This window comes from Numida meleagris, chromosome 3 (genome assembly GCF_002078875.1).
Source record: "Numida meleagris isolate 19003 breed g44 Domestic line chromosome 3, NumMel1.0, whole genome shotgun sequence".
Taxonomy (NCBI): domain Eukaryota; kingdom Metazoa; phylum Chordata; class Aves; order Galliformes; family Numididae; genus Numida; species Numida meleagris.
In genome coordinates, this window is record NC_034411.1 from 110,552,279 (window position 1) to 110,568,189 (window position 15,911).

General features: G+C 45.9%; 1 protein-coding gene across 1 annotated transcript in view; it reads left to right on the plus strand.

Annotated features, from left to right (window-relative positions):
* The window catches only part of RUNX2 (runt related transcription factor 2), a gene marked incomplete at its 5' end in the record, with an annotated part of 143,718 nt that overhangs the window by 52,960 nt on the left and 74,847 nt on the right, over positions 1-15,911 (plus strand). Inside the window, one exon of the mRNA XM_021392029.1 lies at positions 1,624-1,785. Within this exon, the coding sequence (XP_021247704.1) occupies positions 1,624-1,785 (162 nt within the window). The remainder of the gene's footprint in view (positions 1-1,623; positions 1,786-15,911) is intronic.

Below are 15,911 nucleotides of genomic sequence, written 5' to 3' on the forward strand. Positions count from 1 at the left end.
TTTCGAATTCAGAAACAGGGATTGAAAAGCTCTTGGAGTTTGAAGGAGCTTGGGTTTGAGATTGTGCTCCTGACACATCATTAATTTTAAGATTGTTTTCCCAGCAAGCACAAGCTTTCCGTTCCCAGTTGAAGATCATTTACCATTGACTGAATGGTGAATTATAGTAGTGGAATGAGGCAGAGAAATATGTCGATATCAGATATAACAACGAGCAGTCAGTCAAATTTGAACCTGCGCCAATCTATACAACCCTAGCCTTGAAATTGTTAAAACAAAGAAGTTCATTACATTTAATGATCAAGTGTCCTTCGGATTTCTGAGGAGTTTATATTAACCATTTGTATTACTCGGCTCTAATATAAATGGCAAACTCAGGGAAAATCCTCTTAAAATTAAATTGGAACTTTTTTTTTTTTTAATCTATATAGTTATTTTGCTTCAAGGAAGTATCTGCTTTCCAGACATCTCTTCAAACAAATCATGTCTGAAAGAAAAAATAAACAAGGCATAGCTAATACTACAAGCTTTTGCTGTGTGGAAGAGCAGGGAGAGGAGTTAAAAAAGAGAAAAAAAGTTGAATTTCCTGAAAAAGTGCTTTTGCTTATGCCATGTGCCTATCACGTTTCTGTCTGCAAAGCAGTGCTTTAGGACAGTGCTCTGATGTAGCAGGTTCTCCAAACTGAGTGGACCTGATGTGCTTCACTGAAAGTACTGGGGAGATTTTGGATGGTTTCTGTGAACCAGTTTGGAGACAGTTTTCCATTTATCAGGCAGTGCCCAGAAAAACCTGGGGGGCTGAAAGTGCTTAGTTTTTATCAGCTTAAAGAAATAAAAATCATAATTAATTGTTGAAGAATTTGGTGGTATCTTTATCACCAGATACTAAGCTAGAACAAATGGTTTCTGAATCCCAGCATGGGTGAGTAAGACTAGCCCTCCCTCTTTCTCACTCAGTGCAGTCCAGCAGACCTCCAGCAAAAAATAAACAGTATTTATCCTTAAAATAATTTCCTTCATTGTGAGCTCTATCAAGTACATGTGAATGCATCATTAGCTTCTGCTAGTTATCCCAATCCATCTGGCTTCATGTTGTTCTAATTGAGGTGATGGTAGGTGACTGGGCCAGCATCCAAATGTGACATTTTTAGACAGATGCTAATAAGATTAATGACATTTTCCTTCTCGGAGAGCATTTTCAGCACTAAAACCACTTTTTTGTCATGTTTGAACTGGATAACAACTTGACAGGCATGCCAAGTGCTGACTTTGGTGCTCTTACTTACTGTCAGCTTATCTGTCCGCATCCCCGAGGACTGGTGAGTCCCAGTGTAACACTCTGTCAGAGCTGAGTGAGAGACACCGGGATTTTACAGAACAGCTGCTAAATCTTCAGCTGTGCTCACTGCCCCATTCATGTCCCCCAAATATTGTTACCAGGAGGGAAACACAGAGCAAGGCTTAAAGACGTTGAGTCCGGGGGAGCAAGTTGTGCTTCATTGTGTTCTCGTTCCTTGTGACGCTGATGTGTGTATGTTCAGTAGCCCCATCTCTTTCAGTTAGACTGTCGATGCCCTTAAATTTCTCTTCCTTACCTTTTAATTTCTTTTTCTTTTTTTCCAGACCCCAGGCAGGCGCAGTCGTCCCCGCCGTGGTCCTATGACCAGTCGTACCCATCCTACTTGAGCCAGATGACTTCGCCGTCCATTCACTCCACAACTCCCCTGTCCTCCACTCGAGGCACAGGACTTCCAGCCATCACCGACGTGCCCCGACGCCTCTCAGGTAGTGACCATGTTTCTCCTAAAACGATTACGCTGACAGGTACAGGGGCTGCCTAAATGGCTGCAGACAAACCCTAACAAGAAGAGCAAAGCTCAGTCGGTGATAACAGGGTTGCTGCATGGAGGGTGGGGGTCAGAAAGAGCTGCTGTGTTGCTCAGAGCATGAACGGTTTGAATGTCACTAGGTCCACTTCAGATCAGAGTATTTTTTTACTGTGAACCCGGTTCTGTGATCAAATTCTCTCTCTTCTGCCCCCTGCCCCCACAAGAGGATGTTTGCTTACATGTTCTGACATCATTGTGATATTCTTTATATTTTGGTGTTTCAATTTTGCGTTGTGTGTGATGTTAGATAGCCGCCTTTTATTTCTTCAGTAGTTAAGGTGAAGGTTCATTCTCCCTCATTTTAATCCAGTAGCTCAAGAAAGCCTGTTTCCTTAGTTAATGAGTACTTCAGATGCTTATCAGAAACTAGCTGAGTCACTTTAGGGTAAAGATTGGACAAATTGTGCTTTGGAATGATGCAGGAGAGAGGAAACTTGTTTAGGAACACAGACAAGACAGCAGCTAGGAACTGAGACTTTTTTTTATCAAACAAATGTACATTTACATACTGTGCAATTCACCTGTATGGTCTCAGCAATAAAACCATCTGTGTGAAGTAATCTGATTGCCCCAAAGTAAGATAGAGCCTGTAATGGCACACAGTCACCATGTATATCTTGCCAAGAATGAGGAACCTTAGGCGAGGGTGGCTCAGCGTAAAAGTTCCAACCTTGCAAGTGTGGAAATATGAGCAGCATATGCCAAAAAGCACGTGTAACGTAAAGTCTTTATGATTCATTAATGAAAACTAAAGAATCAGCCTTACTACATGACTATTTTTTGCATGTTTGCAAGATACTATTACAACCTTGGATGCCGCTGCCATACACCTGTTTGACTTGCGGCCAGGTGAATTTCTCGCTGTCGTGTTTCCCCTTCCACCACGCTCGTAGAGCTGGTAATGCTGATCACTGCACTGGGCTGCATCGCTGACGAGCTGAACTCCGGCCAGCAGGCATGTAGGATTTGATTAGCTTCGACTCCTCGATTTCTTTCATCTCAGAAGGGGGAAGCTTTGTTTCTCAAACAAACGGCCGCAAAGCCCTCTGCGGTCCCTAGCGCGCTGTGTCTTTGGAGATGCACAGTCTAGTGGAGCAGGTTCCCGTGGGCTCCCTGTGCAATGCGCTGACTTGGTTTAAAAAACTAGATTGGCTTGATGCTGAGGAAATGCTTTGTTTGGCCCGAAACAGGTTCCCTTTGGAGTCTCCCGATGGTCTGTGTTGTTGAATCGGTTATTTTTTGCAATTGTGCCCTCAGCGACACCTCCGGGAGAGGCTGGGCTGGGAGCACGGCAGCTGTACCGCGCACCTGCCCTGCAGCCCTTGCTTGTCTGGGTGCATTCAGACGTGAGCGCCTGGCGTGTGGGCGCGAGCAGGATGACTGAAGACCTGGCTGTGTGTACATTGTGTGGCCGCGTCCTGAACTTTTCCCTTGCGCTCCGTAGTTGGTTGCCATCGCTCTTCTTGCTCTTTGTCTTCTGAGGGCTCAGCCAGCATCTCCGCGACGCTCTCGCCCTGTCCCAGCACAGAGATCTTGCTGCCAGGTAGATTTAGAAATGAAAAAGGAGGGCTTTCGTCTTCCATGCAAGTGCCAGAGTTTGTCTGCTGTGTTTGCTGACGCTCAGAATCGCAGTGCAGCATTGCTGGGTGGAGGAGGAACCTGACTCCCAAGCACCAAGGGAACGTGTTGAAGCCCCTACTGGAAATGCTGCAGTTCTTCCCCAGGGTTTCTGCCTCGCACAGGAGGGGAGAATCTGTCACCTTGTGTGTTTAAAGTAGAGAGAGAAATGCAGATTTCAAGCTGCCTATTACAGCAAGCGATTTATTTCTTGCACTCTGTCAGAAACAAACCGCCGCTCAGTTACTTGACACATCTTTCAGAAAAGAACAGAGCTTTGATGAGGAGAAATGACGACTAAGAAACTCTTAAAAATATTAGAAAATCTCAGGCATCTCCAGCGCATAAGGGAGAAATTAGCGTTTTACAAGGCCTTGAATAAAAACAAACTTTGCTTCCCAATATGGTGGCAGAAACCTGATTATCAAGGCTGTTAAAAATATACAAGGTAATTTTAATGAATGCCATATTTACTGCCTGTTTCTTAACATCATGCAGGAGGAAAAATGGGTGAAACTTCCCCCTTAGGCCTTGAATGTCACAGCTACAGGCACAGGGCTTCCTACCTGCCACAGCTTCACATCACCCAGCCTTTCTGCAAACCTCTGTGGCTTTGACTAGGCCTCTGCTTGGGCTGCGCTCACTCAGATGTTGAAAATGTACCATTTAAAAAGCAAAGGTGTCTTTCAACACAGTGTGCAGTACGGTCATTGGCAGCCCACAAGAGCTATTTTTGATGATACTCCTAAGGCTGGAAATGCATCCAGTCCCTGACCAAAATGCCCACAGTCCTCCCCATCGTGGAGGGGCACAGCTCTTGGTGCTGAGGACACCAGTGCTTGGACCAGAGCTGTTCAGGCTGAGCATCAGAAGAGTATGGGAGCTGTAGGAAAGGGTGCGGGTGAGGGATTGTCAGAGGAGTACAAGCATTTCTCCATCTCATGGAAGAGGGGAAAAGGGCAGCAAGCTGATTCCTCGAGGAGTTACTCAGACAGGCTGGTGTAATGTGGCTGAACTGGTCGTGCCAGTGTCTAGACGCATACCTGATTGCTTTGCACAGCTGAATTGTCTGCCTGCACGCTGCAGACACGTGCAGATGAGTACCCATGGCAGTGTAGGTGTCAGACTTCAAATATTAATCTTTTATTCTCCAAGTGGGGACCGGTATTTCATCTGCAGTGTCCTGCGACTTACCAGGGATATTTCACTCGTATTTGGGCAATATGCAACAGCAATACCTGAAAAGCAAAAAAAAAAAAGAAGCCCACCCAAAGACTAGCTGGAAAAAGTCATGCAGCTTGTGGACTGATGATCTCTCTGGTGCATATGTCTCACGTTCGTATCAAGAATAAATAAAAAAATAAGCTCATGAGGCCATACAATTGACTTACCTCATGGCACCGACTCAATCATAAAAAGAGCATGTTTCCCCATATTTTATTAAAATACTGTCTACTTCGACTTCCCTAAAAGGCAGTGAAAGTTGGTGGCCTAGCAGATTAATATTCTTAATTAAGTAATATTGTAGTGGAAACCATGGGAATATATGAACATGGCCATTCTAGAGAGAGTTTTGCCTGAGGGATGTGGTCTGATTGCATGATTCATAGTGAAGGCACTCAGTCTTTGCAACCAAACTGCATGTGGGATGGGGAACATAAGTGTCTATTATGTAATTAATATATATGATTCATATAAATACACATCAGAGTCATTTTACATAAAGCTTCAGGACTGATCCAACAAGTCCGTGGCACATACAAGGTTCAGAGCAAGGAGTACGGGCCGGGTTGTTCTTGGAGTCACAAGAGGTTGCTGCACAGTAGCAGGAGGCATGGATTTCCTCTGGATTTAGATGTCCACAGGGTAGTCATTTGTATCTGAGAGAGTCACCTGGAGCTTGCTTTCGAGTCAGTGGGGACAAAACGGCATTTGGAGGACTCAGTTAACTCGACCAGTTTGTGGATGGGCTGTGGGCCCTGGCAGTGCTTTGGATGAGCCTGCTTCTGCCCATGGGTTCTACAACGAATCTAGTTGAACAGTTCAGGTACAGGCACGTCTAATCAGATAGTCTGTATTTGGTGAGGCAAATCCCAAAGAGATGATTAAATGGTTCAATAAACATACTCATATCACAGCCTCATTACGCTTCAGACCTGGTTTAAGCCAGCCAGGATCTGTCTCACCCTTACCTCTATCCACTTGGTACTCTTAGGGCTTGAGCTTAAATTGTTGTGTTGAGAATATTCTTGAGAAGGGAGACAGGGAGACTGCTACACAGTTCCTGGATCTGCTTATGCTTCTGCCTAAATGCCTTGCTTTGTGCTTCACCTTTGAGAGACAGCTGAAGGGTCAAATGCAAAAGCTGCTGGAGGACATGCCCAGTAACATGAATACTGGCTGTGAAAGAGCCTATTCTATGCAACAGTGCTTGACAAATGCCTATCTGATAAAAGAAAGAAAAGTAGAGGTGATCATAGAATCGTAGAATCATAAAATAGCCTGGGTTGAAAAGGACCATAATGATCATTGAGTTTCAACCCCCCTGCTGAGTGCAGGGTCGCCAACCACTAGACCAGGCTGCCCAGAGCCACGTCCAGCCTGGCCTTGAATGCCTCCAGGGACGGGGCATCCACAGCCTCCTTGGGCAACCTGTTCCAATCTACCTTGGGTGATGCTAAATAGCAGTACAAATCACCAGACCTACGTTTTCCAGCTGCAGGCCAGACCTCTTCACAGATATTTGTGTATGTGGGACACATTGCTGCAAATGGCACAAGCCAGGGATATTGGCTTGGTGTCCCCATGCCCTCCCCACACACTGGAGTCCCCGCAGTGTGCAGGGTGAACTCTCCTATCTTTGTGCTTATTGTGCCATTGAATAGAGACACGCTGAGATAAATGAGGGGCACGCTGGGCTCAGCCTGAAAAAGTCTGCAGACCCAGTGCTCTGAACTGAACCAACTCTAAGGGAATCTCTGTACCAATAAATAAAATGAGCAAGGCCAGGGCTGCTGCACAGCAGTACAGCTTCCTTGTTGGCAGGGCTGCTTTGGAGGGGGGTTGAGCAGCATGGTGCCAAGCAGGTCCCAGCCATGCCTGTGAATGTGTACAGTCCCAAAACCCTTCCTAGCAGGCAGCACCCCAGTTGTGGAGGCTAAAAGGATTTAATACTGCAGCTGTGGCCAGACTGTACGGGATCTAGAGACAGAGAACAGACCAAACCCTGGGCTGTTCGCTAGCTTCGGTGGTGCCAAAATTTCCTGTCAATTCTCCTCGCCTGGCAGATATCACAGCATCATTTTGGACTATCCCAGACCTTAATCAGATACTGAATTTAAGAAACGTTACAGTTCTTCCAATTTGCTGAGGGTTGGCAAGTATCAATCCAGCTCTGCAAATTCCGGCCGTGCTTTAATCAGTGACAGTACCGCTCTTTTACACAATTTAATTTTCGTTCTTGTAAGCCTACATATCTTCAACCTAAATATAACACATCTCAGAGAAGCCGCTACAGCTGAACCTTTGGGTTGAGTGTTCTTACTTTAATAAGGAAGTGGCTCACAGTGGTGTGCTGGTTTTCCTTGAGGTCCTCTGATGCTTGTCGTCTTAGGTTTCTATGCCTGCGCTGGAATTGCCTTGGATTTTGCTCAACGTCTTCTGCACACATTGCACACACAAACTTCAAACTAAGGATTTCCCCCCTCCCCTTTCTTTCTTGGATTTGATCTTTGAAGGATATTACTTGGAGGAAAGTTTTCTGTCTTCCCCGAGGGAGCTCAGAAAACTTCACAACCACTAACTGAATAAAAACTGCGGTTCTGTGAAGTAGCTGCTCCTGAATCCCTTAATTCCTACTAACTTCGTTAGATGTTCTCAGCACATTTCAGGCCGGCGTTCTTAATAAAAGAAGACATTAGAGCTGTCTTTACAGTACAATCCTCTTCCTCTTTACATGCACTGGGGAGCAGAGAAATAGTTAATACCGTGGCCATTGCCAGCAAGGCACTTGTGTTAGCAGCTCCTGAAATGAATGGGCAGTTCACGCTTCAGCAATATTGTCTCAGGCTCTTGGCAAACCCAAGAAGCCAGCTCCGTTTCTGGTGCACTCACTCCACTCTTCTGTTTTTCTTGGTGACTATAACAATTTTCACTCTGTTGTTTTTTTGTTTTTTTTTTAATGGAGCTGAGAGACTCAGGGCTGTTTCTGTCTCCATTCCTCCTGCATTTCAATGCAAGTTACGGCGAAGTAGAGAACTTGGATGAGCTCGGGAGGTTCTGTTCTCTTCAGACCCAGCTCGCTCATTTTCCTCCCCCACCTCAACTCATCTCCTCCATCCCTCTCTGTTTTTTTTTCTCTTTACATGCTCAGTGGAGCTATTTATTCTGTTTACCACAGGTTTTCCATTTTTAGTCTCCTGCCCGCTCGGTGCCTCCTGGGAATCTCAGCACCTTGGCACTGCTGTGTGGGGTTTCAGTCGCGCCGTCTCTCCTGGGTACAGTCCCTCATTGGAGCCGTTGTCCAGGAGATACGTTGCACGATCCTCACCTCAAGGATGAGGGCCAAATTCCTCTGGTGTGGGTGGCCTCAAATTAGGCACCTCTACCCGTATTTAGGTGGCAAAACAAGCGGGCTGATTTTCAGACAGCTGAATATTATAATGGGCGTCTTTAAGCCCTTTTCGTTTGCTTGAGACTGCTGTCAGGAGAGGAAATAAACAGGAAAAATGAAGGCAGAGGGAAAGAGTTTTGTTCCCGAAATAAGGGATTTAAAAAATACCAAAAAGAAACAAGTGGAATGTTTTTAAACGGAATGAATTTGTTGCTGATACAGGCAGGAAATAGCACGCTCGAATGTATGTGGATGTATAGATATATTTTTATCTGAGCCTTTTTTTTTGCAATGTGTTTTATATTTAGGACACATATCAAGATTTGCATCTGTTTCCAGAACTTGCTGCTAACAGTTAGTAATGATGCCAAAACATACTTCGGTTCCAGCTTGAGACCAAATGATATTCAGGGCTTTTTTTTATTACTAATTTAGGGTCTGATATTAATTAAGGAAATTTTCCATAAGTGCCAGGCCTTTTCTGAAGAACTCATTAAAATTATATTAACTTAAACCGGAATCGCAGTCTGAGCATGTTTTGTAATGATTATTCTTACTGACTCTGCTGGGTTTTGTAAACAGAATGCTAATTGTTAATGGAGCAATCAGGCGCTTGATTCCAGGCTTTCAAAGGGCCAGATCCTGACTCATCACCTACGTGGGCTCTCCCGGTAAGGTCAATAAGCGCCCAACAGAAGGCTGCAAGTTTGAGCTCTCTGCTCCATCGCTGCGCAAAGGCATTTGATGTTTCCCTCATCCTCTCAGTGGAATCAGTGCTGGTTTCTGGCCTGCGGGGATGTGTGGGTTTTCTGCCTCCGTGTGTACCCATGTGGTATCTCTCCCTCCTCTAGTCATCAGCACCAAATTTAAGGAATTACAGAGGCCACAGGGGGCATCTCTTGTCCTACTCATCTCCCAGGACCATCTCCATCCACCGCAGTTAGAAGCAAATTGGCTATTAATAATTTCTTCCTCTAAGTCAGCCACAGCCCCCGGGCCCCATCCTGCAAAGCACTGAGTAGAAAAGAAGGATGCTATGTGTGGCTCACTCAGTGGGATTTCATAGGATGGGGCCAGAGGGGGGTGACCGATGCCATACCGTGTGTGCATGCAGAGAGGAAATCCGACTCCAGACATGAAATTCTGTAACATGTGGGAAATCAGATAGGAGGATGGGGATCGCTTCTTTTGCCCTTAGTTCTCTGTGGCCTTGAGTCTTTGTTGCATTGAATTTTGTTCAATTAATTGCACAAGTGGAATTTTTGAAATGATTCCATGAAATGCGGGTGGAGAAGAATTTGGTCCCTCTGCCTTGTGACTGTGGTGGGTACAGGAGAGGCAGAAACAGTGCAGCTTAAAAGCCTCGTTTTTGCAAAACCGACACTAAAATGCTCAATGGAAGAAGCAAAAATGGCTGCTGGTAGACATGGCTGTAGCTGCTTTGTCCTTGGTTAACTAGTGTTGTGCCAGTTTCGTTGTGAGATTAAAAAGAGCGCCAGTACTGGTGATACTGGGCTATACTGGTGACAAGGAGGAGAGATAGATGTTCAGGCTTTCTCTAGGCATTTGAAAACACGTGGGCAGCAACAAAGAGGAAGATGAACGAGCTGAATGGAAGGTGCACGCCTTCACGTGGCTCGTAGAGGATGTTATCAAGGGAGAAGGAACTACTCCATATGCATAAAGAGAGGGTATTTGGGGACGCTATTCTGCAAATCTCTTCATCTTTACTTTCAGACTGACTCAAAAAGAGCGAGGGAAGGGATCAAAGCAGGTGATGCCTGGGACAGGTTCTCTCTGTGTGGGTGGTGGAGGGTCCCAGCAAGCAGCAGTGGCTCGAAGCAGGCACTCACGTGTGCCCAGCAAGCAACTTGCTGCCTTGCATTGATGCTGATGGCAATGGATGTGGTGCTTCAGCATTGCAGGGGGGGCTGCACACAGCTGTGTCCTCTTGGCAAGCTTGTGGTATACTTAGCAATGGTAATGCATAAAGCTCAGGATAAACTGTTTTGCTATAAGGAGCTTTGCACAGAGGTATAGATTCATGGGTTATTAATGCAGTGAAGCCTGTGCGATCGTCTGGTTTGAACCGAGCTGTAAGATTTCCTCAAATTAGCTCTCATTTGAACTCAAGAGTTACCTTTGGGGGAAAAAAGAAAGAGAAAAAAAAAAAACCAACAAAAACAAACAACAGAACACAAGAAACAACAAAACCTCGGTTGGTCCTCATTTAAAAATTTCCAGGGAAGCAAAATCCACCGCAACCTTTGGTTGCCGACGTTAATTAAGCTCACTTTGGAAATGTGGGTCTCATTACTAGTCTGAATTTGTCTAACTTTAGTTTCCACTCATTTGAACTCGCTGCAACTTCATCTGCCAGCCTGCAGGGCTTTCAGCTCTGTGCCTCGAGTGGGTTCCCTCGGGCTCTGCTGTGGCAGGGTCGATGCAGGGAGGAGCTGGATGGGCAGGGGCATTCTGCGGTGGTCTCGGGGACATCGGGTATTGGGGGGTGCAGAACTGATTGGACTTGTGAGCAGGCTGGAGGGGCACGGCACAAAAGCATTCTGGTGATTTTGGTTTGCTGTAAGTTCACTACAATATGTCTAGTAGGGGAAGTTCCCCAATCGGCCCAACCTGTCGTGTGCTAGCTGCTGAAGAGGAGCTGGTTTTAATTGTTTACTGGTGTGGAGCTGCTTTTCCAACTCACCCATTACCCGAGATGGGGACAGGGTCAAGACAGCGGGACACGCATTCAGCTCTAGGTTTCATACGCTGTTCAATCGTTCACTAAGAGAAACACAGCTATTGATAATGTATTTCTTTTTCCCCCATACTTTTAGTTACGATTTGCTCTGTCAAAAGCAAAGAGCAAACTGCAGCTCAGAGCGCCGTGGCCCTGTGTGTAGCAGACACCCAGCCAAAGCAGCCTCTTTGCTCTCCACTTTCATAACTATTCCATGGGCAGTTTTGCAAGAAAAGAGTGGAAACTGCATCAAACCCCTTGGATTACTCCAACCAGACAAAGCTCTCATTGCATGAAGCTTAATTCTGGTAAAAGAGCTACTGTGCCCATCATGTGGGTTTTTTGGTGGTGTTTTAGAGGAGGAGAGCTGGTGTGCTCCTTCTTCAGCCTTGCTGGAGCACATCACCTCTGAGCCTCCTGACCATGCTTTTCCCAAAAGAACATCACATTTCTCCAGAGCTGGGAACTGGAAGATGCTATGCTTGATTTAGGAGGGGTACCCGCAAAGCCCTTATCATTTAGGTAGGATGAAAAGAGCCTACCCATGAGCTCAGAGTTGCTGGTGATGCAACATGTGTGGTTATTTCTAATGGTTATGAGGGCTGTCACCGTCTGAACTGTAGATATCCATGGAGTTTTATGGTCTCTTAAATAAGCACACTATTTCATACCCTAACTTATAGTCTAGAACTGGCAGAACATTGTGAAGTGAACGGTGTGTCTACATTGTTTTAGTTTCTGTTACTACGTTGAGCAACGGGTTTGCTTGGAAGGCAGCTCAGTTGTAGGACAAAGTATGAACTGCATCATTTTTAGATGTTAAGTGCCTGTATTTAATTCAGTGCTGAAATTATGCCGTGTGTTGTTGAAGGCTGAATGTGGGGATAAAGGGGGATTTCCAGGAACTGGAACTCAGCCTCCCTGTCATTCCCCTTGGCAAGGTCTTACTCGAGGTTTTGATCTCACATACCATAGTTTGGCTACTTCCAGTGGTGTGCTGCAGTGATGGAGGTAATGCGCCTTTGCTGGAAGCAAGAGGGAACTGAGGAACCATGAATTGAGCCAGCAGCGGCTGCTCTGCGTGGTAGCAGCTTCACTAGAGCTGAGTTTGAGGAGGCTTCAGTCAGTAGGGAATATAAGGGTGTGGTCTGAAGGAAGATAAAGAGATAGCCCTTCAGGGACAGCATGAAAAAAAACCCAAAGCTGTTCGTTGCAGCCTTCAATGAGAGGTGAGCAGTGGTGGTCAGCGTTGTCATCGGGAAAGCAGATCAGCCCCATCAGGCTCAACCTGTGCTGGGTGATCAAAAGTGGTTGCTCGAATTGCACAGAATGCAAAGCCAGAATATATACATCCCCATGTTGCACAGGGTTCCAAAGCTGGAGGTTTATATCTGGATCTTTCGCTGTTGATAGATCTCTGTGAATCTCCTTATACTTTGGTAGATGGGAATAACCCCAAAGGAGTTCCTAGATCAACTATTCCATCTCCTGTAGGTCTGTAGTGTCTCTGTGGCCTGGTATAGACTGCGTGAGGTTATATGATCTGTGGTCGTCTGTGAAAAAAAAGGATCAAACATCTGTTGGCCGTTCCTGTTAAGCGTAGCCAGTTAGTTATGTGTATTGCTGCCACTCAAAACAAAAATAAAACCCCGTCCTGAAGAAGGAAAAAAATCCAGCCAAAAAAACTTCGTTAAGGTTGAAATTGATAACTTTGATACAGTTAGAAAATAAACTTAAAAACAGAGGAGGTCAAAACTAACATTATGCAAGAATACATGAAAAAAAAAGCTTCAGAAGTAATAGGAATTTATGAGTATATTCAAATATCCCTGGGCTCTTCACCCAGACTGCTGGCCATAAAGTGGGAGTCATCGCTGCAGGCTGGTTTCTGGCTGATGAATAGACCTAGAGGTGCATAAGGATTGTCAGCACTGACAAAGGGAACTGACAGAGACCTCAGTGTGAAAAAGCATCAACATTTATATCATCAGTTGATAGCAAAAGCTGGGATCTGAACGAGGGACTGAATGAGACCTTCGGCAAAAGGTGGCTGGTTTATGAAAATTGGGAAGGAAGCAAGTGTCTCAGAAAAGCCAGGAAGGCTGCTGACCCAAGAGCCGTGCAACTTAAGCCTGAGATGAAATGGCTCGTTGGAAGAAGCGTCTCGCACAAGCTCCGCAGAGGAAGTCCCCGGGAGCTGTGATGTGGATACTGGCAGGTCCGGAGGAGCCACAGAGGAATCCTGGCAATGGGAAAAAGGCACCTCTCTTCCCCTTTCTTCCCTCTTCCTCTCTCAAATATCTCTCTTTAAAGGGATGTTTTTGTTTGTTTTTGTTTTCAGTCTGATTCCTGCTAAAAGTCATTCCGTGATTTCTTTTTATGGGTGAAAAGGAGAGCGGGGGGGGGGGGATCTAAGTACCACTGGAGCCTAATTAGGAGCCCGATCGTATTAGATTCCAAAATTAGATAGGAAGCTGGGTTTAAGGCTCGTCCAAACCCAACCAGTTCCTAGTTTGGCCTGCCCAACGTAGGTGGGCCAGACTGGTTTGGAGCTGTTCTGAAGGCTCCTTGCCCACGTAGGAACCCATTCCAGCTGCCGTGGAGCTGCAGCCCGGCGCCTGGGTCTCAGCCTCCGCCTCTCACCGCTCCGCTCTGCGGGTGAGCGGAGGGGCAGCGAGCTGCAGGCAGCTCTAGCTGCTGCTTTCTCAAGCAGATGGAGACAACTGAAGATGGTACTGCAGGCTTTGCGGCCCTCCTTTTTATTTCAGATACCAGAACTGCTTGCGGGCGTTTATTTCAAGCCAAGTTCTCTTCGCTCTGACTTCCCCCTTTTGCATGTCTCAGTTAAAGAGCTGGTCAGAAATATGTCTAATGGGTTTTACCTTTGATCTTCATACCCTTGCAGCATCTTCCAGCAAAAGATCTCATGGTATTTTCTAAGCTGCGTTACTCACCTTTGTGACATGGCCAATTTGAAGTACCAAGTGTCTGTCTGACAGCAAGCAAAACCTAGGCAGGAAAGTCAAGTGATGTGCCTGTGGCCACAAAACACATCAGTGCAAGGAGTCAGAAAACAGTGTAGCATGTTTGTTCCTTTAGCAGCATTAATGAGTAAGTGGGCTTTATTAATTTCTAAATTTTCCCCTCCTGCTGTGCAATTATCTTGTGCAGTATCTCCACGGTGTATTTCTTTCTTACCAACCTGGTTAGAAGTCACCCAAGCCTCTGCAAAATAAAGCAAATTTGGAGACTAGTCACGTCATCCTGACTTAACTGCACGAGTTGGTAGCAGCAAGTACTTCCAGCCTATGGCAAGCTCAAGGCAGTGAGTTACATGAGGCCTCTCTTACAGAACTGCAGTATCTCACGTTTACCATGAGCTCAGCCCACACGTGGGCTGTTACTGTGGTTTATCTGAGACGTGGTTACCTTGATTTGGAGTTTAGACATCAATAGTGATTTGAGCTGCTCGTGGTACGGCAGAAGGTGCCGAACAGCAAACAGCCCAGAGCGTGTTTGCAGTGCGAGCTGTTACTGACCAAAGCCTGTCTCTCCTTCTCATCACCCGTTTCCTGGGAGGATAAAAACCATATTCAGACTTCACACCCTGGAGAAGAAGCATGTATTTAGAAGCATTCAAAGTTGGGCTGGTCGAAGCTTCAGCTCAACTGATGAATGGAAACGCTGTGTGGACGAGCTTAGGATGGACAGAGCCGGAGCTTGCGGGAGCTTGCCTTAACTTAGCAAGGAACCTAAGTCAGGTCTGGAATAAATGACAAAATGCATAGAGGGGTTTTACACTGGCTTTACGAAATGTGTTTGAAAATCCTATGAAGTGATGCAGTGCTGAATAGAAAAAGGAATCCGGTGCCTCTCGCCTTGATACACAAAAATGTGTAGTGTTAAAGTGATGCAATGCTGAATGGGAAAAGGGAGTCAGTGCCTCTAGCCCTGATACACAAAGGTATTCAGCAATGGGCACAGCACCTTGCGTCTCCTTTGCAGCATGCAAGCCCTCCTGTAGGCTCCCTGCATTCCTTGACTGGTGGGTCGGAGTCACTCTAATGCATGTAAGAATTCTATCAAGGCTTGATGTTGCAGTTGCTTGTGGTATTTAGGGTAAATGTATTCCCACAGTCCCGGCACTGTAAGAGAAAAACCTCTCACCATCCCTGAGTGAGTTATTTTCCACTGCTTTCACTCCAACGGCATATTTCACCCGGGACTAAAACTCTTACCCTGAGGCAGCAGTGCCCGCCACCCGGTGTCTCCCTCTGATTTCTCCACAGGGTCTCTGTGTATTAAGCTCTGATCGAACTCAGAGCGGCTGCTCTCGTGGTCTGGGCACAGCTCCTGCTCAGAACACAGCGGAGCCCCCAGGTGCCGGCCCGCAGCAAGAGTGTCTGCTCGGCCTCTGGAGACCCAGTGCAACCTGGGGGGGGGGGGGGACAGCCCATGGGGTGGGCAGGGCTGACAGATGAGGAGGGGAAAAAAAGGTGATTTTGGAGGAGAGCGTGTTTTGCATCGTTTAGATGGAGGGGTTTCCTCTTTGGTCAGTGGCTGGGGAAATGGCTTTTCTTCCTATGTGCGCAATATTTAGTTCGTGTCAGAAGGGAAAAAAGCGGCCTATCTACAGCCGTGAGTTTAAGGGGGTTTTTTTTGGCTTTTTTTTTTTTTTTTTTTTTTTTTGGAGGAGCGTAACAATTTGTAGGGTTTGATTTTTTCTCTGGGAAAAAAAAAAAAAAAAAAAAAAAGAAAAAAAAAAAAAAAAAAAAAAAAAGGCATTTTGAGAACAAGGCCCGAGCAACCAAAATATGTTTGTTTTTGTTTAAGCCGCTCGGCAGAGAAATCTTCTCTTGTCTATTGTTAAGAGAGAGGTCTAAATCAAAGGAAAATTCTACATATTCTAAAATATACAGACACCGCTTTGAAAGCCAAGCCAAGCAAAACTTTCAAAGAGACCTTCTCGCCGATGCAGAAGTTTCGAGTTAGTCGACTGAGCCGAGCTCCAGTGGAAAGAACCGCCGGAGCAACAAATGGCAGCGCCGCT